This window comes from Corvus cornix, chromosome 2 (genome assembly GCF_000738735.6).
Source record: "Corvus cornix cornix isolate S_Up_H32 chromosome 2, ASM73873v5, whole genome shotgun sequence".
NCBI classification, from domain to species: Eukaryota; Metazoa; Chordata; class Aves; order Passeriformes; family Corvidae; genus Corvus; species Corvus cornix.
The window spans coordinates 78,383,686-78,408,398 of NC_046333.1; the positions used below are offsets into that span (position 1 = coordinate 78,383,686).

Sequence of the window (24,713 nt, forward strand, 5' to 3'; positions counted from 1 at the left end):
ACACCTGAGTCAGCTCCACTGTGCACTTTCAAAACTGGTTTTCAACTCGGAAGCGTCTGTTTGCAAATGAGAAGTGACTGTTGACAGTCCTGTATTATCTCATTGGGGTCACTGACACTTCAAAGAGGCTTTCACTAGTGAAAGATGAAACACATTTCCTTTTATTGTATCTGTTTCATACAAAGCCTATACAACGATGCAGAGAGAGAATTTGAACTGAAATGCTCTTTCTATCATAGTTTCCACTTCATTGGTGTAAAATTAATGACAGACGAGGTAGTTTGTGCTTTGTACCTGTTTGTACGTATGCCACAGACTATGAAAGACTCCTGAGTGAAAAGCAAGTCTGTCTCAGATATTCCTGTCACAGGACTAGAGAAGTAGGGCCCACAAGCTACAGTGGAGCTAACAGTATTCTACACTATTAACAGCGTTGTCTTGCAGTCATTTTTACTAAGATTACTGGGTAAAACAGGAGGCTGCATGATGCATAGTTGTAGTCTGAGGCTGCTCCTAGGCTTCTTTAAAGGAGAAAATCTCCTTTAATACCACAGTATCTGTATTATGATACTTAATAACTCGTACAGCTATAGTTCCTGAAAGACTGCCAGCATGATCTGGGATGCAGCAGTGGGTGTGTGCTGGGCTGCAGCTTGCATGCTGACCAGTTTTGCTGTTGTGCCAGGTTACTGGAACGTGACCGTGTACGGACGCAAACACTGTTACCGTCTCTATACGAAATTGCTTAATGAGGCGACCCGCTGGTCAAGTGCCATCCAGAACGTGATTGACACAAAGGCACCCATTGATACTCCAACTCAGCAGCTTATTCAGGATATTAAGGTGGGCACAAGCAGGATGGCGTGGGGTGAGAAAGAACGGTTGCTTAAATCTTTATTTTGGCTTTGCCATATTGGGTAATAAAGCAGAAAATTATGTTTTAATTACACGGTGACATGGACTAAAATTGTGAAACCTGAATGTACTCTCTGACCTGATAAAGGAATTTCTGTCTAAACAGTAGAAGAGCAAACTTTGAAGTGCAGCTTGGAGGGCAAGAGGGATAACTTTTTTCCATTAAAACAGTAACAAGTTTTACTGGTTTGTGTAACTTGACAGACATGGCTACACCTGGCAGTAGAGCACAGTGTGCAGGTTGATGAGTTAGCAGACGTGTTTGACTCTGTCCACAGTGAGCAGCACACCAGGATGTGGACTAGACAGCTCTTCTGGGGGGTTTTTTTGTCATTTTGGTTCTTTTCTTTTTTTATGATAGCATGGGTTAAGCACCTCATACCTCTGTGTGATGAGAAAAATACTCATTTCATGCTTACCGTTTATGGTCTCATTGGAGACAGTGCATGCACAGGCAGAGAATGTCCTTCTGCAGCTTTTTGCTAATGTGCATTTAGGAGAGAGGATGATGATTCTCACAAGAGATCAAAGAAATAGGCAAGAGGGGAGAACTGTTACTGACCTTCTCCCTTAGAGTGCCACCCCTTCTCTCATGGAAAAGACATACTAAGTCCTTGGTTCCAAGACTGTGAATGCTGTTTCTCAGAGCAGGAGAAATATATGGAAGTTCAGGACTGCTGGAAGACAGTGGTCACACATCTGTCAAACTTGGCCTAAGAGGAACAGTAAGAGCAGTATTTGGATGTTGGACTGGGTGTATCAGGTTTACAGCAGCACTTTTTCTGGACTGTTTTGTTTGGTAGCTCCTGCAATTTCTAACTGAAAGGCCAATTAGTTATGCTGGAGAAGTACTTTTAAATAAATCTTGAATACAGATGTCATAATTCCCATTACGAATTATTGGAGTAAAAATGAAGATAAAATGAAAACACACTTCAAAAATTGTTATGATACTTCACACTACTTATGATTTTGGTGTCCTGCAGCTCTGCTGTAGTTTGGTTTTTTATGGCACAGATAAAACAAGCCCATCCAAGGCCTGAGGTTGGCAGGTACTAAGCATTCATAGCCCACAGCATGCCACGGCAGCCACAGCACCCACAAGTGCATTTAGCACCAAATAGTGTTGGTAACACCGATTGCTCAGTTTTTTACTACCAACCTAAGGACACAAAGCATTGCATTATTCTAAAGCTGGACCCCAAATCCTGTTTTTTTTCTCACCCCAATAGGAAAACTGCCTGAATGCTGATGTGGTTGAACAGATTTATAAGAGGAATCCTATTCTCCGTTACACTCATCATCCATTGCACTCACCATTACTGCCACTGCCATATGGGGACATCAATCTAAACTGTAAGTTTTCCAATAATAGAACCACTTTTCCTTATGAAAGGCTAAACCAGGGTTTAGTTTTTTTAAGTCTACAGTGAAGTAATGGTAGGCAAAATACATGTTTATAATACAAATAGACAAGTTTCCCCGTGCTCTTTTGAGAATAGCAGTTTGCCTAGCATAGAGCCATGGGCTTGTGGTGTCCCTGCAAGAGCATTACAGAAGGGAAGGTTGCTATTGCTTTCAGCAACACAGCTAAGAAGACTGAGTTTGAAAAGTCTTGCACTGAAATAAGCAACTAAACCTGATTCATTCAGTCTCCTTGAATCATATTCTCCTCCTCCAATTATTGTTGCTTCCTACCCCATGTGGGAACCTGCAGCAGCCACAGCTTCCAATTAACAGATGTACGTTTTATCAGATGTGATAGGAATCCTTATTTATGGGGAAAAAACATTTATGAGTGTACATGGTTTTAAAAAGTAATGCTTGTTTAGTCCTGAAATGAGTGTAATCATCTCTTTTAATATTCTTGATTCAAGCACTAATTTAGAAGTCTCTTTTGAATGAATGGTTCAGAACTATTGATGATTGCGAACTTGGTGTTCTTAAAAAGGATTTGGTTAATTTAGTTTGCAACTGCATATTAAACAAAGTATTACTCAGACCACAAGTTTCATCCGTGGGAGGAGGGTGGGAGGTTAATATGGAGTGTGATATGGGACTTCAGCAGTGTGACTTGCTCAGGAAGAAAGACTATCCATCACAAAAAATTGTTGAGGCCAACAGCAGGTCTGGAGGCTTCGCAGACCTTAATTTGGACATGGTTAACTTCTATTCGTGAGAAAAGCCCGTGAGAAGAAAAGCAATTAGTTTTTACCCATGAGAATGTAGTATCAACAGAAGCAAGAAAGTTAAACAATAGAAGGAGAAAAACAGCAACATACCTGCACCTGTTATTTTTCTGAATGCTTGAATGCTTATGCCACAGGTAGCCAATGACAATATGTTATAGTTAATAATGGCCAATGAGTCTTTTGTGGTAGTTTAGCAGCCAATGAATATGTAACACAAATGATAACATACAAAAGGTGTATAAAAGAGGCTGCTTTGTTTAATAAATGGTTTTTTGCCCTTTGTCCGAGGCACTGTCTGTGTCTGTTGTGACCGCCCCAAGAGTGACAAAAAATGATCAATCAAGATACACCTTTTAAATTATTAAATTTGGAACAAATCTCAATAACAAAATAGCTCATAAAATGAGTTTGCATCATACATTTGAAGTGGAAAATAGAGATTCTAATATCCTGCATAACAAGGGTGTCAGAGTAGCATTAGGCAATTTCCACATTAAGCCTGAGTGCTTTTTCTTTCATATCTCAATCTAAGCTCATCTCTCCTAATATTTCTTTTGCAGTGCTGAAAGACAAAGGCTACACAACTCTGCAGGATGAAGCCATCAAGATATTTAATTCTTTACAGCAGCTGGAGTCTATGTCTGATCCCATCCCTATAATCCAAGGTATCCTCCAAACAGGACATGATTTACGACCTCTCCGAGATGAGCTCTACTGTCAGCTCATCAAGCAAACCAATAAAGTGCCTAACCCTGGGAGCGTGGGGAACCTCTATAGCTGGCAAATACTCACCTGCATGAGTTGCACATTTCTGCCTAGTCGCAGCATCCTCAAATATCTCAAGTTTCATCTCAAAAGGTAAGAACCTTTGAACTATTAAAGCACCACAACTTGTACCAGTATTTAGACATCTAGAAGCGAGACTTGAAGATGTATTCCCTTAGCAAACTAGCTATACCACTACACTATGCCAAATAGTGAATCTAAAAAGAAAATGCTGTAGGAATAGTGTGTATGAGTTGGTCATATGGATGCAATTGCACTCATTTGAAGAATCAGGCAAAATGCCACAAAGTTGAATGCACAATTGGTTAATGTTGGCAAAAGGGGCACTTCCTGTAACTGTATAAACTTAAACAACTTGCAGCCTATACCCCCATTCTCAACAGTCCAAACCAACCTGTTAAAAATTCTTCATCCCACTTACCTTAATTTTATGAGGTATGCATTATGCACATAAAAGAACAGTATCATATTTAAAGATGTATTTGAGGTACAAACTTATGATCGCAAATCTAGTGTTAAAGTATTAGTGAACATTAAATAATAATAAATCATTGTTGGCAGTTCAGCATTAACCAGAATGTGGAGTTCCTTTTGCTGTGATGCAATGGAAGAATGCAGAGTGTGTCATTAGGAAAGTTAGTCCACCAACAAACTCAGTAATTTAAAAGCTTTGTCTGTACTTGGAGCATGTCAATTAAAGAGTGTACTGGATACAGAAATAGTCCCAGGGGAAAAAAATTCTCAAATAAGCAAGCTTCACAGACTGGCAGCTTAAAGTAATAAACTTTGTCTCACAGGGTTCGTGACCAGTTTCCAGGAACTGAAATGGAGAAATACGCACTTTTTACTTATGAATCTCTGAAGAAAACCAAATGCAGAGAGTTTGTGCCATCACGGGATGAAATAGAAGCACTGATTGGCAGGCAGGAGATGACATCCACAGTTTATTGCCATGGTGGGGGCTCCTGTAAGATTACAATCAACTCACACACTACAGCTGGAGAGGTGAGAGCTGGTGACAAAATGTCTCTGGAGCAAGATCAGTGTGCCCCTTTGTGTGCCAGTCCAAGGCAGCAGTAGTGTTGCACTTTGGAAGTACTGGGGCTTTCTCTGCCAGTGTCTCCTTTCCGGGAAGGAAGGGCTTGCAGTGCTGTCCCTCCCTGCAGTATGTTCTGGAGAAGTCCCTGCTATAAAAACTGTCTTTGTGCTGCAGAGGATTACCCAACTGTAGTTCCTTCTTACAGGAGGAATTACAGGAAAGACTAAGCAATTAGGCAGAGGGCATTATTGGAGTAACTTTAGTAGACATTGGTGTGTATGAGAGCCAAGCTGCTTCCTAAAACTGGAAGATTCTTGCTGAGTTGGCAAAATACAGGTGTTTTATCTGGCCAGGAGATAGCACATACATATTCTGAAAGAATAAAAATTTCAGTGGAATTTGACAATTAATAAGGCTGATGAGGACAAGTTAATAACATTTTTAGCCTAATGCAAAACCTAGCTCTAATTTTTTTCTAAGTATCTGTCTTACTCTGTGATACTGCTTTTCCATGCTATGGTTTTTTCATGTGCTGTTTTTCATTAGGTGGTTGAAAAGTTAATTCGTGGCTTGGCCATGGAGGATAGCAGAAATATGTTTGCTTTGTTTGAATACAATGGAACTACTGATAAAGCAATTGAAAGCAGAACCATTGTAGCTGATGTCTTGGCAAAGTTTGAAAAGTGAGTGTACCTCTCAGTCTCTCTTCACTCTAATAAGTAGCAATTAAATAAATTTCCAATGTCAATAATGCTGAATTTTCTCTTTCACTTGCTTGTTTGTGGTGATGCAGCTGAATTACACACATGGCATTTCTGGAACAAAAGGATCTTTTTTTTTTTTTTTTTTTCTTAAAAGACTTAATAGCCACCTATACACTTGTGTTGGTTTTCCTCTGTCCTGACATCAGTAGAGTAATATTTCTCATCACTATTTCCACATTTTCTTTTCCACTATTACAAATTTTTCCACCATTACTGCCATTGTGGATGTGAGAACTGACCTCCAGGCAGTCACTGCCATTCCAACTGTTATCTAAGTTCACATGGAAATCACCACAATATCACAACATTTCTCTTACCAGTAAAATTGAAACCATCCATAGCACTGTAGTAAGAAAATGTAATACAAGCCTAAATACCTGTTTATCATCCTTATGTTGTATGCATGGCAATCAGCACCCTTTATCCAGAAAAGGGGAAAAAATGAATGTTTTAAGTGTTGTGCACTTATGTTTTATAACAGGACTTAATAATGTTGCTCTATTAACACCTGACTTATCTAAAAATCAAAGTTTACTAAGAGAATATGAGTTAAAAACAGTTGACTTGAGAACTGAACATTTGTAAGTCCTTGATTTTGCTGTAGGCTCCAAATACACAGACACACATAGAGCAAAATTCAGCTGATGCCTTGCTTAGATTCTGCAGGTGGCAATTTAGAAAATAGTTTGATTTCACAGATCTGATCTCTCTTCCTCTTTACACAACCGTGTAGGCTTGCTGCCACTGCTGAAGTTGGGGAGATGCACTGGAAGTTCTACTTCAAGCTCTACTGCTTCCTGGACACGGAAAACGTCCCAAAAGATAGTGTGGAATTTGCCTTTATGTTTGAGCAGGTAAAGGACAAAGGTTCTGTTTTGAGGCACTTCTAAGAGGAGGAAAAAAAGCAAGAGGTCCAGGCAGCACAGAGAGAGTTTTGATTTTGATTCTGTTCAACTAAATGCACTACTACTCAAGCATCAAGGGCAAAGGAAGCAGTTCAGTGGTCAAAATAGGCCTATCCTGACATAAGTGAAGCACAGATGATTTCTCTAGTGTTACGTTTCTTACTTCTGCATTACTTGCCAATTGCTTTCTGTACAGTGGTAGAAAAATGGACAACTGGGTCTAAGCTGCATGAGCAAGAATAATACTTGTTTTTAATTTTCCTCTTCCTAAACCATTTTCTGAAGAAATTGTAAGAAATAAAGTGAAAAAAAGTATAAGTGGCAACAAATTAATTAGTAAAAGACTCGTGCTGGCAACTGTACAGAACTAATTGAGCAATAGCCTTTTATCTTTCCAAAAACTGATCGTTTCATAGGTACCATAGTATAATCAGTCCAGTCTCAGCAGTAACTCTAAGACATCTCTGATGAACAGAAATCCACTTAATGGACATGCTGAGCTCAGAATGAAGCTATATTACAAAACATAAAACAAGTTAAATTGATTTATAATGAAAATTAAATGCATCAGCAGCTGGATTTCCATTATAACAGTCCCTGTAGTTACACAGAAACTCACTGATGGCACTTATTACTGTTGATTGACCTTCTCCTGTTCTACTATATTGCAAATGATTAAAAATTCTTCCAGCAGTCACCTTCTTTCAGGTGGGCACTAGACACAGATAAAGATTTCTGTATAAGGTTAAGATTTCTGTTTTCTGGCTCTTTACAATGCCAAGACACTGACATTCTGTTGGTGAGCAAAACGGATGCAATCAAGAACTGACATACCTCAATTTTCGTACATATGAAGGGTTTTCCCCTTCTACATCTTCCCTGCAATGGAGTATTTCTTCCTTGTTCAGTTTAGGCTTTAAGGCACCCTATTACATCACCACTCTACCAAAAGTCTCCTTCCAGAGCCTACTACTGTCGCTCAGCCCAAAGCTGCTTATTGTTGGCTGAAGGATCTGGGCAATAGGTTGCCTTAGAAACACAGCCATTCTGTCTGTCTGTTGTTACCTCTAGAAGAGTCATCCAGTGCCTCTCTCTGGGATGAAGTTCAAACAGCAAGAAGAAAATCTATGAGAACTCTGCATCCAATCTGCTACGTTACATTATTGGCTTAAGAGGCAGATTCAGGCAGTTTTCTGTGAGCAGCTACAACAAGCACATTTGCTGAAACAGATTGTTTTCACACAGCATTCTGTGCTGAGTAGTGTTTAGCCAAATACTTTATGTCTTGCCAAAACCAGTAGTATTTGTTATAAAGCATGACATTCAATCCCTACCAGCAATATTACAGCAATACCTTGAAGAGGTAACATTACATTCTAACATCAATTCTGTTCTATTTTTTCTAATTATCTGCTTTTGATGTCAGTCATCAACTTTTTTCAGACAATTATGAAAATTCCCTTTTGTCATCAATTTTAATTCTGCAGTCTCCATTATTTTAAAGTCTCAATCCTTTAATAATCATAAGGCGCTGAAGAAAATCTTTTAGTTCTTCTTCCTCATTAAAATATTGGCCTTCCATTTCTGAAAGACAGCTCTTTCTTCTGCACGGGTACAATCTCAAGTAAACCATTTTGCATGTCTAAAGGCACATTTTGTACACCTAAACTAACTAGTTGTTACTTAACTGTGAATTATCTCTGTGTGTTTACTAAACTTGCAATTCCTGGATCTCCAGACACGATGTGTGTTTGTTTCCTCTACTACTGTCATATGAAAGGAAACACCTAGCTGCTGCACATTTCCACAGGTTTGAATGAGTTTGCAGAGAGCTGGGATTTTGGAGAATCTTCTTGGTTCAGAATCTCATCCCTGATGCTACAGAGCACTGCAATACGTTGACATTGTACTAACTTGATTTGGGATCCACTGAAGATTTATTGTTTCCCCTCAGTAAAATTACAAAGCTGTCCTAGAGCTTGGCTTGTTTGTCCAGAAACATCCGAGCATCATCCATAGTGAGCTCATCCATAGTGAGCAAAACTAGAGACCCGTTTCTTCCTAATGCCCTTGAACACAGAGTTTCTCCTCAATCAGATGTTTAGATCCTGTTTTCTCCCCTTTACATTTTATTTTCCTTTTTCATAGTTCAGTTACTCTTAGTTACGGGAGCTCACTAAAAGCTGTCCTAGTAAAAGTAATTCCCATTTAGCAGGTTCCTCAGTTGCCTTGCAGTTCTTCTGGTAAACCCAGTCTTATCCAGCTTAAATTTGCCAAGAGATTTACCCCATTTGATTTATTTAATGGATCATTTATTTCAGGTCCTGAATTTGCCTGAGAGTAAATCTACTCCCCTTGTTTTCTCATATTTCTTTCAAAGGCTGCTTTATAAAAAGCTACCTTTTTTCCCCTTGGCAGGCTCACGAAGCAGTGATTAAAGGACATTATCCTGCTCCTGAGGAAACCCTCCAGGTCCTTGCAGCTTTGCGCCTTCAGTACCTTCAGGGAGATTACAGTGTGCACACCACCATACCAGAACTGGAGGAAGTCTATCCCTTGCAAAAGCTGAAGTCTAGGATTACACAGTCTACCAAAACATTTACTGTGTCAGAGAAGGCCGAGAAGAAACGAGCCAGCTTTCTTGAAGGAACACTGCGGAGGAGTTTCCGCAGTGGCTCTGTCAGCAAACAGAAGGTTGAGGAGGATCAGATGTTAGACATGTGGGTCAAAGAGGAAATCTCAGCTTCCAGGACTAGTATTATTGACAAATGGAAAAAACTCCAGAGGATGAATCAGGAGCAGGCCATGGCAAAGTACATGGCTTTGATTAAGGAATGGCCTGGCTATGGTTCAACACTCTTTGACGTAGAGGTAAGACCGTATGAACATTCAAACTACTTACACTGTATAGGTGATGATTTCACCCCAGAGCAGTGAAACCATAAATACATTATCACAATGCTCAGACAGCTGATGTAATAAACTTTGAGCTATTAAAAGCCTACTCCCATTAGCAAGCACTGTAGCTATTTAAATCCACCAGTTAACCATAAAATAGAGGGACAGAATGCTGTCCTGATGGGTTGCAAACAAGTATACGAAGTGTAAAAGGCTACATTCAAAAAGGGACAAGCGATATGCACTTTTTAACAAGTGGTTACAGACAACACCAACAGTAAGTGTTGTGTGACTCCTGCTGTTCCCCTTGCTGTTAATTTACATTTTTTTCTCTAGTGTAAAGAAGGGGGATTCCCACAGGAGTTGTGGCTTGGAGTCAGTGCCGATGCAGTTTCTGTCTACAAGCGTGGGGAAGGAAGGCCTCTGGAGGTGTTTCAGTATGAACATATCTTGTCATTTGGTGCTCCACTTGCCAACACCTACAAGATTGTGGTGGATGAAAGAGAACTGCTTTTTGAAACTAGTGAGGTAAGAGCCAAAGTAGTTTTGTTATTGTGGCCTTCCTGTTCTGATAGCCAGGCCACTTTAGTAATTCAAGTAATGGCTGCAAATGTCAGAGATTTGTTCAAGATCCTTGTAAAGGGAAGACAGAATGACATGGGTAGAAGTGCTGAGTATTTTTATTTGTTTAACTGCAAAAGGGCTTCGTTGAAAGCTTGATAGTTTTATATTGTTAGTGTCCAAAGAAATTCATTCACATACTGTTACCTTACTAAGAACTGTGCTCTTCATGCTCTTGGCAGGTGGTTGACATTGCAAAGCTGATGAAAGCTTACATCAGTATGATCGTGAAAAAACGCTACAGCACCTCCCGATCCGTGAGTAGTCATGGAAGTCAGGGCAGCTCCAGGTGAAAACAAAACCAGTTCTACTGCACCCTAAATAGAATCTATCGCTCCTTGGCCTCAGAACAACCTGGGGACATTGATCACCTTTGTTGACAAGCTAACCAAGAACCAGTTTCAATGGAGAATATCTTCAAACAATGTTTTAGAGAGACCACAGGGGGGCAGGGGAAAATCGGCTGAAATAGTCACATACTAGAACTGCTGGCTCATTCAAAACTTTCCAAAGCATTATTACCTTCAGTTGATACAACAAATGCCTTAAGACTCGATCCACTGCAATACAAGCGGTAATAAGTGCCTTACAATATTAAGCCTAACTTGTATTGTCCTAAAATTGCTGATAAAAGTCAAGACGATTTCCTTTGTCCTTTCAGAACACTGAAAACAAAGTTATATTCATCCATTCTGCACTAATCTACTGGCCTGTATACAGGTGGGAAGGGGGAGGGAAGAAGAGCAAGGTATATTTTCTTGGAGTGCTGCTGGCAGCCTTCCTGATGGACACCAACACTTTGTTTCCCCTTGCTTCCGTGGATGTGCACGTTGTGCATGCATATTTGAGCTGTCAGTAAAACTTGACAAATTTTATTCTGTATTTCACAAGTCTTTTGAAGCAAAGGGAATAAGTATGTGCAATGGTGTAAACAGTCTTTCTGTACATTTTAATAGTTCAGAGTTATAGTTGTTACAGTTGTATGGTTACTTTATAAGCAGTTTTATTAACAAGTAAATTCCAAAATTTTCATACATTGATTTTACTATTGCAAATATGTATTACCGTATACGTAGCAGAAGTCTGCATTCTGTATCTGCTGTATGATAAAGAGAGATGTAGCTGAGAATATTTATAGACTACCCTAATATGGAAATACAGTTATCAGTTCAATTCTCCATAATGTCAGCTTAAGTTTTTAAATATTAATTTTTTCTTTGAAAGACTTCACTGTTTTATACTTCTGGCTGGACTCTTCAACCCAGACTGACTGCCAAAGGCCAGAGCCCTTCAGAGATGACTAGAGAACGCAACATTATGCAATGCAACTGCTTAAATACAGTTCTCTATTTTACCTGGTTGCCTGATGAAGGTTCTTGACAGTACCCTGTAAATAAATTGGGGAATATCAGCTAATAATGATTTGATTTTGGACTTTTATTTTTGTACAGAAATACTGTAATATAAGGCAAAACTTTGTTCAAAGGTATCTTTTTGTCCACAGCAAAAAAAAAAAGAAAAAAAGAAACCTGAAAAACCTTACTGTTGTTAAAAACCTCAGCCTTTAAGGAATCATGCCTACTTACTGGGAAAAAAAGTCCAGCAATAAAGAAAATATATGTAATGTGCTCTGTTTCTATTTCATACTGAGTCAAACTTGCAACAAAACTCTAATTTCATCTGTCTTCTCAGGAGTCAAGCCTACAGCACAGGCTACATAGACGTGTGTGTGTGTGTGTGTGCGCACGCGTGCGCTTTTGCTTGGAAAGGTGCATGTGCTGCGTGTTGTTCTGGGGCAGGTGCCCCTGTCCATGCAGTGTGTCTTTCTATGACATAGAGGGAAGGACTGCTGAGCAATGCCATGCCACAGGGAATGTGCAAGTAAAGCTTTTGCTATTTATGTAGCCCTGGTGAAAGATGGCATGTTCTTATTAGCCAGCCACATCATGGCAGTGCAGCATGCACTGCCCTCCTAGTGTACATAGCCTTTGTAGACTACAAGGCTTGCTCTGAGAAATTCTCCACCCTCCTCCCACTGCCAGATACTTTCAGTCGCTCCATCTGTGACACCACCCCTCCGTCCCTAAAGGCTGGCTAAATCACACTACTAAGAAGACAAGAATGAAAGAAACTATAACTTCAGTATGCATAGTTACACACACACAGAGTATTTGAGACTGACTTTTTTGTGTTTTTATTTTTCCCATATGCAAGTTGTTTAGAAAGAATTTAGCTGCTCCTATCAGGGCATCCTTGGAATGAAACAATTTATACATTTCAGCCAGCACAGCAAAAAAGTTCAATTTTGCCTATGTGTAAACATGCTCAGAGAAGTCCCTGCACATCATCATAATCAGTAATTGGTAAGAAACCCCTGGTGACAGTCTTGTACAGGGTCACAGTCTTGAGAAGCAGACACCACTACCTGATTCATTTGCCTGCTGACTGACTTCTGGATGCTCTCAACCATTAGGAGGGATGTTTGCTCTTGGTCAGTACACAGAAGTGCCTGTCACTACATCACTGTAATTAAGAGCTTCTCTTCATTCTTGCCAAGTCTATCAACGTGCCATGCAAATCTTAGTCCAATTACTGTTACTCAGGCAAAGAAAAAAAAAGACAACTGTCGATACTCAACAGAAAGAACACACAGATTACCAAAATAAATACAACATAATAGACACACCTGGGTTTGGAAGTGAGAATGCCTGTCCGTGCACTTGGAGCTGGCCCCAGTTGTGGTACTGTCACTCATTCCCCTCTGGAAGATCTGTCACCCCCAGGTGGTTGCACCAACTCTGTCAAAAACCCTCTGGGAGCACACACACCCTTGGACTGCACCTGGTGGAATACAGCCACACCAAGGAGAGCCCAGGAGCCAGCCAGGCACCCTGCAAGAGCACAAGGCTGGGCAGAAACTGTGCAGTCAGGCCTGGAAACAGTGTCAGCTTCAATGGAAATAAAATTGTATAGCTTCATCTTAGTATGCCCTTATATCATAAAATTGCAGAATGGTTTGGGTTGGAAGGGGTCTTAAAGATCATTTTGTTCCAACCCCCTTGCTGTGGGCAGGGACACCTTCCACTAGACCAGGTTGCTCAGAGCTCTATCCAGTCTGGCCTTGAACACTTCCAGATATGGGGCATCCACAGCTTCTCTGGGCAGCCTGTTACAGTGTCTCACCACTCCCACAGTAAATTTCTAATATCTAATCTAAGCCTGCCCTCTCTCAGTTTGAAGCGATTCCCCCTTGTTCTATCATTACATGGCCTTGTAAAAACTCCTGCTCCAGCTCTCTTGTAGTCCCCTTTAGGTACTGGAAGGCTGCCCTAAAGCCTCCCTGGAGCCTTTACCAGGTGGAACAACCACAACTCTCCCAGCCTGTCTTCATAAAAGAGGTGCTCCATCCCTCTAATCATCTTTGTGGCCCTCCTCTGGACTTAGCTGGCCATGCCTTAATTCCTCCTACATCTTCAGGCTTCCATCTAGCACTTTCCCTGTGCCTCATAATACAATACATCCATTTGTCAGGGTGCCAGAATTCTTAATAAACTTAATTACAGAAGCTATGCAGAGGAAATTGCTTCACCCCAGAAGTGTTGCATCAGAAAGCTGGGTTTCAAGCCCCACGTTTCTGAGGCATTACACGTACTCACAGGTCTGCACCAGCACAAATGCCCAACACAGGCACGCTACAGCACTGCCAGTCATGCTGGCCCAAGTCCATTTTACAGAAACGTGGCCAGAACAGCGTCAGCTTTTTCAATGCTGACAGACTATTTCTCAGAACACATGCACTCCACATCACTTGGGGCTCTGTGAAGTAATAACAAAAGGGTACCAACCACATCCGACAGCACTGTCCTGAATAAAACTAATTCTTTGTGGAGCCCAGTCCTGGAAAGACACTGCATTTCACTCCACAACCTGCCATAACATCACAACAGACACGAGGCCTTTGGTGCAATACAAGAACTCCCCGTGCCACAGCAGCCCTGAGAAGCCAGCAGAAGAGGGCAGCAGCGATCCAAGGAGTGAACTATACAGCGAGTGGTTCCACCTGTAGTATGAATTTACCTGGTCTTTATCAAGAGGTTGGGGTAGGAGAAGGAACAGGGAGGAATCTTCTCATTATTCTTGCTCTCCACCTGTCACAAAAAACTGTCTCAGGTCGCTCAAAGAATCACCAGCTAACAAGTACCAGCAAAAGCGGGTTTAATATTAAAGTATGACAAAATTAGTTTAAAGGTTTGCCCTACTACTTACTATGTGGTTAAAGCACACAGAGAAAAATCGAACTAAAATATTAAATCAATCAATCTAAACCTAGAATCAACCAAAAGTAATCTGCATGGAGGCTGGGGATGGAAAAAGGGTAAGAATGAGAAAGGGTAAGGATAAAAAGGAGTGAGGGAGACCTACCCATTGAGTCACAAGGTTCACAGTGGACCCCTTTGCCAAGTTTAGTCTCAGACATGACCAGCGGTTTTGTCCTAAAGGTTTAAACAACATTTAAACGTAACAGCACTTAATTGGTAACCTAATTTAAACAATTTAACAAAAGATTCTACAGAATTTACTACAGGCATGGCAGTAACTCACAGGCCTAACTTACTTACTAATCTAACATATTTAAGAATCTAAGAGACCAATATTCATAGTACATTTGCAGTATTTCCCCATCCATGCTAGCACAATCAGATGTCTAGGTACAGTGGCAGTGTCCAGTTTTCTCTAGCTGGGCATTACTTAGCCCCTCCTCATTAGGAACTTCTCAGTTCACTAAACCTAACATTGCACCCATGTGTCCTTTCCACAGATTGCCACAAAGAATTTCTACATTTTGCCCTCAAATGAAATTACCGCTTTAGTACTGACCCTTGCCAAATCACAGATACATAACCTGCCCTCATCTAGCCTTTGCTGTGGAGACCACTGTTTGTAGCACTCTCCCTGGAAGCAGGTGGGGGGGCACTTCTGGCTACTTAGACAGCAAACATTCTCCATGCTCAACTGCTGTCAATTTTCCATGTCCCACACTTCTTCCCACTTGGAGAATCTTGATCTCTTGAACTACAGCTTCTAAACCATGCACAATGCCAAACATCAACTCCTGACAGATCACTCACACAGCTGCATCTAAAAAGTAAGTTCATAATAATCAAATGCATCTAATTCCTTTTCACAATATTTAAGGCCTCGTACAGTTTCACAACAGTACTAATGTTTTCACTTAGATCACTCTTTCTACAAATATGGCCAAAATGTCCAAACTTGCTGATTAAGAGTGATTTTAATTCTTCCTTGCCAATGGCATCTCCTGTATGAGTTTACCCCTTTCATAAATTCTAAACAATTGCAAGATTCAAAAAGGTTGCTGGCCTGCTTGGCCTGCTCTCAGGCAAAGTTGACCGAAGAGGGGAGCTAAACCTATAAAGTCATTATCGACTCTCCACCACATACAATCAAACAGGTAATGCCATCTAAGAGATTACAGTAATTAGGTCCAAAATTAGATCCTTGAAAATCAATTATTCTTACTGATCTTTTACATGGCATGATTATACTGACAAGAAGATCAGCATAGTTTGGTGTTCAACATGGTTTGGTGTTAAACACCTGTAAATTGTTGCATAAATATTTCATGAGATTGCTGTACAGTGATATTTCTGGGCTAAAAACACTTAAGTGGCTTAACTGGCTTTGACCATAGCTGGTGAGCCATACATTTTCTTCTTTAAACTCCCTTGTCCCAAGTCCTAAACAGTTGTATCGGAAATACTATTCTTTCTAATTACTCATATAAATGTTTATAATTGCTAAAATAAGTGTATATAATTGCTACATTAGCTCAATTCTATAAAACCTGGATTCAAAAAAGAACAACACTGCATTTGATCATGGAATATTTACTACTGTCCTCACACACTTTTACCAAACAAAAAGGAATATCTGATGTGGGAGATATCAGAGCTTCCTGATCATGATCTCTATTACAGAAAATATAAAATTGAAGCATTATTCTTCCATACATTGCTTCATTGTTGAGTTCTGCTCTTAAAGCTTTGAGTTCATGGGCATTAAGCAGCGTAACCTCTAGCGGTGAGGAAAAAAATCCCAAATACTATCATTTCTGAATTAGAAGCAGCATCAACACTCATATGTTTTTTGTCACTTGTGTTAAATTTTTCATCTTATACCACCTGGTATGATGCACCTTGTATGGGGTTTGCAATGGCAAGGTTCTGGTAGTGTCAGAGGGGAGCTACAGGTGTGGCTAATGTGAAAAGCTGCCAGGAGCTTTCCCTATGTCTGCAGAGCCAATGCCTGCCAGCTCCAAGACAGATCTACTGCTGGCCAAAGCCAAGCACATCAGTAATGGTGGTAGCACCTCTGGGATAACATATTTAAGAAGGGGGAAAAACCTGCTGTGCAACAGCAGGTGGGAGACAGTAATGAGAACGTGTGGGAGAAACAACACTGCTGGCACCAAGGTCAGTGAAGAAGGAAGAGAGGACGTGCTCTGGTCACTGCAGCAGAGATTCCCCTGCAGCCCGTGGTGCAGCCCATGGTGGGGTAGCTGTCCCTCTGCAGCCCATGGAGGTCCATGGCAGAGCAGAGATCCACCTGCAGCCAATGGAGGACCCCATGCTGCAGCAGGAGGATACCCAAATGAAGCTGTGACCTTGTGGGAAACCCAGACTAGCGCAGCTTTAGTGGCAGGACTTGTGACCCCACAGGGACCCACAGTGGAGCAGTCTGTTTCTGAAGGACTGCAGCACATGGAAGGGACCCTATGCTGGAGCAGGGGAGGAGTGTGAGGAGTCCTCCCCCTGAGGAGGAAGGAGCAGCAGAGACAACGTGTGATGAAATCACTGCATCTCCCATTCCCTGTTCCCCTGCACCACTGTGGGGAGGAGGGGGATGAGAAGTCAGGACTAAAGTTAAGCCTGGGAAGAAGGGAGGCGTGGGGGGAAGGTGTTTGGAGGGCAGTTTTAAGATTTGGTTTTATTTCTCATTATTTGATTGGTAATTAAACTAATTTCCCAGCATTGAGTCTGTTTTGCCTACGACGGTAACTGGTGAGTGAACTCTCCCTGTCCTTATCTTGACTGCTGAGCCTTTCATTATATTTTCTCTCCTCTTCCCAGTTAAGGGGGGGAGTTATGGAGTGGCTGTGTGGGCATCTGGCACACAGCCATGGTCAAGCTACCACATAGTTTTAGCTTACAAGGTCAATCAGGTCCCATGTATTCCAACTGCCCAACAGATAAATATTTCAGTGGAACACAAGAGCATTTTGAAATGCACAGACTTGTACATAAAATACTTTAAAGACGTGTCACAGTCCTAATTGTATTTTGCATATCACAGGACAACACTTAATGAGCTCCTGCTCCATAGTTAAATATTATGATATATTACAGTTAAATAAAAGAACAAAGAGTTTGGGATGTAGTTTCAAACATATTCCTCAATAGAGACCTCAGGGATGCTGCAAAGGTTAAGAGAGAGAAAACTGTTTGCCAATTATTAATTGGAAAGTTATTCTACACTTAAATGGTAACTAGAAAAGACATCAGAGTTTAGTGAAAAGACACTGGAGAAATTCCACAAAAGCATGCATGAAGCTTCAGGACAAAATAGGATTAACTAAAAGTGCATGGTATGTATGTCACCTATGACACCAGTCTTTAAAGAGTTTTAAGGAGTCTAGGCAACTAAAGACTTCTAATGTTAGCTACTCAGTATTATAATAAAGCATATCATTAGTGGACACCTGAAGAAATATGATCTATTGGGAAGAGGCAGCATAGGTTCTGATTAATAAAGCTCTGCCCTAGGAAGTCTGCTGAAGTTTGTTGACAGATCTCTGAATGAGGGCAGTCTGGTTTACCTGGATTTCAAAAGGGTTTTGGCAAAATTCATCACCTAAGGCTTAAAAGAAGCTATGTATCCACGTAAGAAGTCCTGATGTAGATAAATAATTGGCTAGAAGATAGGGAACAGACAGTAAGAGCAAACAATCCATTCCAAACAAAGCAAGGAGATCATTCCTGAGGTTCGGGAGAGGCTCTCAGATCTTCAACCTACTGAACAGTGAACTGGAAAAATGATGAAGAGCAAGCTTAGAGTTTAGTGATGACACCAAGTTACTCAGGCAAGTCAGGATAAGGGCAGACTAAAAAAACCTGCATGACTTTATGAAACTGAATAATTGTCCAATGAAATGGCAAATAAATTCCAAGTAGATAAAGTGGGGCGGGTGAGGTGAGGGGGGAAGGCCAGTACCAGAATGAGCTGTATGGCAGGCTCTGAAGTGAACATTAGCATTTAGGGAAAAAATGGTGATGTTTCAATAGTTACAGAAAAATAAATGAAAAATAAATAAAAAGGAGAGCAGTCCTTAGAAATTATTACAAAAGCAAACCACAGCGCAGCATTATGAAACAATTCAAGTCTATGATATGTTCCTCCTTCAAACAAATGCAGAGATGATGTGACTAGAACCACACAAGAAAGTTATTTCTTGTTGAGAAATCTTCTTATTTCAGTTATAGAACTGAAAAAAAATCAGGAAAAGGGAAGATGGATGTTCAAAGTCATACCTTATTAAGAGTGACTAAGACACAATTCTTCAGCCACAAAGCAGAGACAAGTTAGAAAGTGCCACGGGGATGACTGGACACAGAGTCAATAATCGTGCACTAATTATGGATCATTACCAGGACAAGGGAAGCAATTTTTCCCCTCCTTCTACCATTTGTGAGACCACATATGGAATACTTTGTCCAGTTTGGGACAACCCAAGACAAGACAGACACTGACATACTGGAAGGAGTCCAGAGGGCCCCTGGAAGGTCAGTGGCACACAGCTGGTGACACAGAAGGAAAGGCAGAGTGAGCTGGGTGCGCTCACTCTGGATGACAGAGGCTAACAGGGATCTGTTGCAGAATACCTGATGTGTGGTTATGGAATGGATGGGGACAGAGCCCTCCCTTATGAGGTGCAGAACTAAATTAGAGGAAATGGGTGAAACAAGAAATTTTGAATAAATAATAAGAAAATATTCTTCACAATGAATGTGGCCAAATGTACAAACAGGTTGCTCAGAGTGCATTGCAGAATCTCCAGCCCTCAGAGGTGTTCAGAGCTAATCCGGGCATGACACAAAGCAAAATGTCACAGCCAAGTAACAGGGGTGCTGAGTGTTTATGTGGGGAGAAAGGCCAGACCCAATGTCTTAAAGGCGCTAGTTCCAAACTAACCTAGTGTGTGATCCTGTGGTGAAATGAAGCTAATGGAAAACAAGCTTAAACAGAAAAGGGAGGGAAAATCATTCCATTTTGAGCTGGAATCCTCAACTGAATTCAATAGTTATTCTATGATGACATCAGCATTTTCAAATATATTTCAGAAGCATTAGAATGCTTTGATATTTGTAAGCTCCTTTGAAAGAACCATTTACAAAGCCTTCTCCTTGGTTTGCATCCATCATTTACACTGTAGTCCCTGGCACCAGACCCGCAGTCCCTAACCTAATTCTGTGCATTACACCTCACGCATGCAACTGTGCACTGGTTGCTAGTCCTAGTTTTTCCCATCCCAAACTCAAACTGCACACAAACCCTTTAAACCCTGGCAGGCAAAACATCAAAGAACAGGAAGATCAAAGCCAGCCAACCTATTTACTGCTATTTTTTTCTGAAAAAGACATCTGAACCTTCAATGGCTGGGAATGAAGCATCCATTTCTTCTCTCACACTAATGTTTATACCAGAGTGCTTTCAATAAAATCATTCATATAAACCAAGCCCAAGAAAAATCAACAGTGAAAAAAGAACTGCCATCCATCAAGCATTCTTTTTTTCCGTTAGCTAAATTACAAAACCTATTCTGGAAGAGCTTTTCACTAATTTCTGTTCATATCCTTCAGGATCAGGAAAGCAGAGGCCAGTAATCTAGAATGGATTCAAGTTTAATCAAAATCCAAAAGAGTTCCCATATCTGTAGTCTACCCTTTCCACTGAAACCTCACCTCATCCTCCCCCCCCAGATTCCATTCCCCCTTTTCTGAGGAGAGGGGGAATTTTTGAACTCCAGTGACTGAAGGGAGCATCACAGAGAGTAAAAATTGGGAGCAGGGAGAATCAATCATACGATCATCCTCAAATGTTTAAAAAAAGAAGTGGAATATTGGTAAGGGAGGATTGCCTCAAACCTGCCATGGTTATAATCCTTGGGGCAGTGGGATTATGTTGCCATTATTTTACCGTTGGTTAAACCCAGATTTTCACATTTTAACCCCAGTGTGCTTTCTGAGTCTAACTATCCCGTGGTCACGTTGAAAGTGTATGAGGAACATCTGAGCCCTTTCCAGGCTTACCTAATAACTGTTTGGAGTTAGCTAGATTTGGATGCTGGCTAGGACTGCCCACATTACTGAAATAACTGAATGCTAGCAAGGGAAAGCAATTTGCCGCTGGCTAAACTGGGGATGGTTTTTGCAAGTTACAGGCAGCGTTCACTAGAGCAGCAGCTTGGCATCCAGCAATGACCTGAAAAAAGGGTAAGTATAGGAGAAAATCCCTTTTTTGTGCCCATCTCTCTACCTCCCTTTCCTTGCAAGAAGACTGTTTTTACTCCTGTGGACTGTTAAGATTCCCTGCTAAGATTCCCTCTACTCCCACTCTCAAAACAAGGGAAGCAAACAACTACTACTCAGCCTAGGAAAGCATGAGATGCCCAGGTGACAGCGGGAGGAGTGCTCAGTAACTGTGAGCAGCTGCTTGCACACATAGGAGACAGCTACCTGCTTTCCAGCACAGGGACAACACCCTGTTTTGACAAAGTCTTTTTAGGACAAATTTTCATTCATCAGCAGAAAAGAAGAGAAGCAACAGAAAAAAGTGTTTCTCCCGCCCTGCTGCAGCTACTTCCCTTTCTTTTCGATGTGTGTTTTAGATTACTAGAGGAGCCTGTCTCTTTCCTTTTGCTCTCCTTCACAGACAACACTTAATCACGTTTTAGCTGGGCTTAATTATTCGGGTAGGTCTGCCTGGCTCCGAGTTCTTAGACATCAGAGCATAGAAGTATAACCAATTAGCATAAAACTCAAATGTCCTTTAGAAAAATGTTAATTGCTTACGTAGAATAACATTCTTTTTGTTTCCTCTCAGGTGCAACTCTACACTATAGAGAGCATGTGGAATAAGAAAAATAGAGTAACTCCTTTCCAAGGCTATTTGGTGAAAAACACACAGTACACTTGCAATCCAGTACACAGTCAATGTTACAACCTAATGTTGTAATTTTATTTTGTCTTCTTTTGCCTCAGAGAAAAAAAAGACATGTTGACCTTCAAGTGAGTATGACTCCTTTTCCCATTAAAAAAACATTCTAACAGGGAGTAACTCAAGCTAGAAACAGGTGTCAACTGCCAATCTAAAATTATTCTTCTTGCTCTTGTAGTAAAAATCATTTTATTTTACACAGTTTATCCTGTGAAACACCTTCAACAATTCCAATTTTTGGCTGTTCTTATTCAGCAACAGATGCTCGAGTGACAATTCTCACCAGGCATGCTCCCCAGAATTCAGCTTCCCAGCAGTCACATCAGCTATGACGCACATCACCAGCTTGAACATAGTGCCATGCTTCCATCTGGAGCCTGGGGCTGGCCAGACAGGTAGTAGTGCAGGTGACAGGACAGCACGGTATAGATTTTGAGTATGTTTCTTGGATATTTAAGATGCAGATACAAGCCATCAAACTCCCATAGACTCCTTTGTGGTCTTAGAAGCTCCCAGCATTATGACAATGGCAACTTACTTCCTTTTTTTTTTTTTTTTTTTTTTTTTTTTTAGGATTCCGGGGACTGTTATCATAGGATCATGGAATCACAGAATGTCAAGGGGTTGGAATGGACCTTAAAGATCATCTAGTCTCACCTCCCCTGCCCTGGGCAGGGACACCTCCCACTAGACCAAGCTGCTCAAGGCCTTATCCAGCCCGGCCTTGAGTGCTGCCAGGGATGGGGCATCCACAACATCCCTGGGCTGCCTGTTCCAGTGTCTCATCACCCTCACAGAAAAGAATTTCTTCCTAATGTCCAACCTAAATTTCCCTTCTTTCAATTTGAACCCATTACTCCTTGTCCTATCACTGTAGTTCCTGACAAAGAGTCCCTCTCCAGCTTCCCTGTAGGCCTCCTTCAGATACAGGAAGGTTGCTATGAGATCTGCACACAATCTCCTCTTCTCCAGGCTGAACAGCCCTGACTTCCTCACCCTGTCTTCGCAGGGGAGGTACTCCAGCCCTTTTGTCAACTTGGTGGCCCTCCTCTGGATGTGCTGCAACTGCTGCTTGGCTGCGGCATATATACACGAGAAGGAGATGCAGGACAAGTCTCACTGGTAACACTTTCCAGCGGGCTTCACCCTCCCAAATCTAGAAAGCAGCTGGGTAGCCCAGCCTTCCCGCAGCAGGGAACCGGAACGCTCACCGCAGCCTCTCCTGCGGCCGGCAGAGCTCCCGCCAGGGGCGGCAGCCTCGGGCCCGCCCTCTCCCCGAGCCTCCCCCGCCCGCCAGCGCGGAGGCGCCGGCACCGCCCCCGCGGCACCTGCGCGGAGGCGGGTGCGGGGTAACGCGGGGCCAGCGCCGCGCTCCGCCCCGGGCCCGCCCCCGCCGCCCGGCCCGGCCCCAGCCCCAGCCCCGCCAGGCCGAGCCGCAGCCCGGCGGTCGCACCGAGCCATGGCGAGCGCGGCGGTGCCCGCGCAGCCCCGCGAACCGGAGGCGCCGCAGGAGCGGGGCGCGGCGGCGCCCGGGGAGACGGAGCCGACGGAGGTGTCAGGCGGGGCCGGGGCGCCGGCGGTGCTGGGGGAGACGGGGCTGGCCGTGGGCTGCTGCATCGCGGCGGCGCTGAGCTGGGAGCGGCCCCTCCGCAGCCTGGGCGGCTTCGTCTGCGCCAACCTGCTCTTCTGGTGAGCCAGCCGGGCCGGGGTGGGCGCCGGGGCTGCCCCCGGGATGGGAAAGCGCCCGCCCGCCCCGCGCCGCCCCGCCTGACACGGGCGTCTCCCCCGCTCCGCGCTCCTCTCGGCCCCCGGCAGGGGCGTTCGCCCCCCTGCCCTCCTCTCCCGAGCGCCCTTCGTGGGAAGCTGACCCGCGCTCCCAGCCCTCCATGCGAAGGAAGGTCCTGCTTTTCGCTTCACCTGCGCCACGGCATTCCCTGCCCCCAGTCGCCGCTCCGGGTCTGGCCGTGGCCCTCGCGCTGAGTGCATCTCCTTGGTCGGGTTCCTTCACCCTCGGTGTCTGCCCCAGCCCCGCGCACACACGCGTTCTGCCCCCATTTCCCAGAGCATGATGTGTGATGATGAGGAGGATAGGATAGGATTCTTCTCAGATGGAAGCTGAGCAGGGCGGATGCAGGACGCCCCGCCGAGAACTCGCATTTGTCACAGCCGAGATGAGCCGCGGGCCCGCATTTTTGTGCAGAGTTTTGAAACCTGCTGAAATCAGGCCCCGAGCCCATCGGTAGTGTTGTGCTGATGCCGCGGTCCGGTACTTTAGAGTTCACTTTGGGTATATGCACTTTTCCAAATTGGTGGCCTACTTAGTGGAGTCTTTGTGGAGATAGCTGGAATGTTACTGCAGTGCACCAGTTCTCTTTTTGGGCTAAGCTTTTTGTAGTCGGAGACAGTTTTGTCGAATAAACCCCAGAGATTGGCATAGGGCTGTGTTCATTGTTGTGTTTGTCATGTCTCTCCTGTTAATTTCTATAGGAAAAAACTTGCCTTTCTATGTGAAACTTCTTCAGGGCTTTCCCCTGATCTTAGGTTTTGTCAATGCCTATGTTTTTTGCTTTCTGATCTAAAATGTTGCTGTATGCCTGCTTGACCATGTAGAGCGATTTAGAAATTAGTGCTCTGTCTAATAATACTGCGGAGGCTCTTAAGCCCTAACAGTGTGATGTTTAAACATGAGATCCAAGTCATAGAAAGAAAACTTTCTGAAGCTTTGTGCTGCACAAGAAAATCTCTGCAAATATTTTCAAAAACATTTTATCTTCTTTGATCCCAGGAGCAGAATGTGCATGATGTCTAATTTAGTTTGACTTTTATTATCCATCTTGCTCTTAGGTATCCACGATAAATCCTTTCATTGAGAAAGTTACATGGTTTTGCTCTCATTTTCTGCATACTTCAGAGGTCACCTGTTCTTTCAGCCATTTCGAAGAGTCATAGTGCTTTATGTTTCTTTTCAACGTGGCCCTGATAAAATTTTCAGGGACAACATCTAGCAGAATAAATTTCCATGTCTCAAGGAATAGTAGCCGCTGAGCAACCTGATGGCTATTATTTTGCCAAATTTGATCAAAAGCAAGCTATAAAATGCCTGCATTATTCAATGCCTGTAGGAAGTCTTCTTTGGTAGTCTTACTGGCAACTTTTTATGTGACCAGTATTTGAAGTTATTTTATCCAAATTCATTGTTCACTCTACCTTGTTACTTTCAAGATTAGTCGGAATAGCAAAAGTCAGGGCATGGATTGCTCACTTTGGGGGTATTGTACCTCAGAAGGAAGCTCACTAT

At 42.5% G+C, this 24,713-nt stretch overlaps 2 protein-coding genes across 2 annotated transcripts in view; both read left to right on the forward strand.

Moving 5' to 3' along the window:
• MYO10 (myosin X) overlaps window positions 1–11,748 on the forward strand; it is a 163,305-nt gene extending 151,557 nt beyond the window's left edge. The window contains exons 33-41 of the mRNA XM_039549820.1: window positions 686–843; window positions 2,148–2,271; window positions 3,668–3,965; window positions 4,691–4,898; window positions 5,479–5,615; window positions 6,430–6,550; window positions 9,020–9,472; window positions 9,836–10,027; window positions 10,303–11,748. Of these exons, the coding sequence (XP_039405754.1) occupies window positions 686–843; window positions 2,148–2,271; window positions 3,668–3,965; window positions 4,691–4,898; window positions 5,479–5,615; window positions 6,430–6,550; window positions 9,020–9,472; window positions 9,836–10,027; window positions 10,303–10,413 (1,802 nt within the window). The 3' untranslated portion in view covers window positions 10,414–11,748. The remainder of the gene's footprint in view (window positions 1–685; window positions 844–2,147; window positions 2,272–3,667; window positions 3,966–4,690; window positions 4,899–5,478; window positions 5,616–6,429; window positions 6,551–9,019; window positions 9,473–9,835; window positions 10,028–10,302) is intronic.
• An 11,111-nt stretch (window positions 11,749–22,859) lies between these two features.
• The window catches only part of RETREG1 (reticulophagy regulator 1), a 65,755-nt gene continuing 63,901 nt past the window's right edge, over window positions 22,860–24,713 (forward strand). The window contains exon 1 of the mRNA XM_039549064.1: window positions 22,860–23,104. Coding sequence (XP_039404998.1) covers window positions 22,875–23,104 — 230 coding nt within the window. The 5' untranslated portion in view covers window positions 22,860–22,874. The remainder of the gene's footprint in view (window positions 23,105–24,713) is intronic.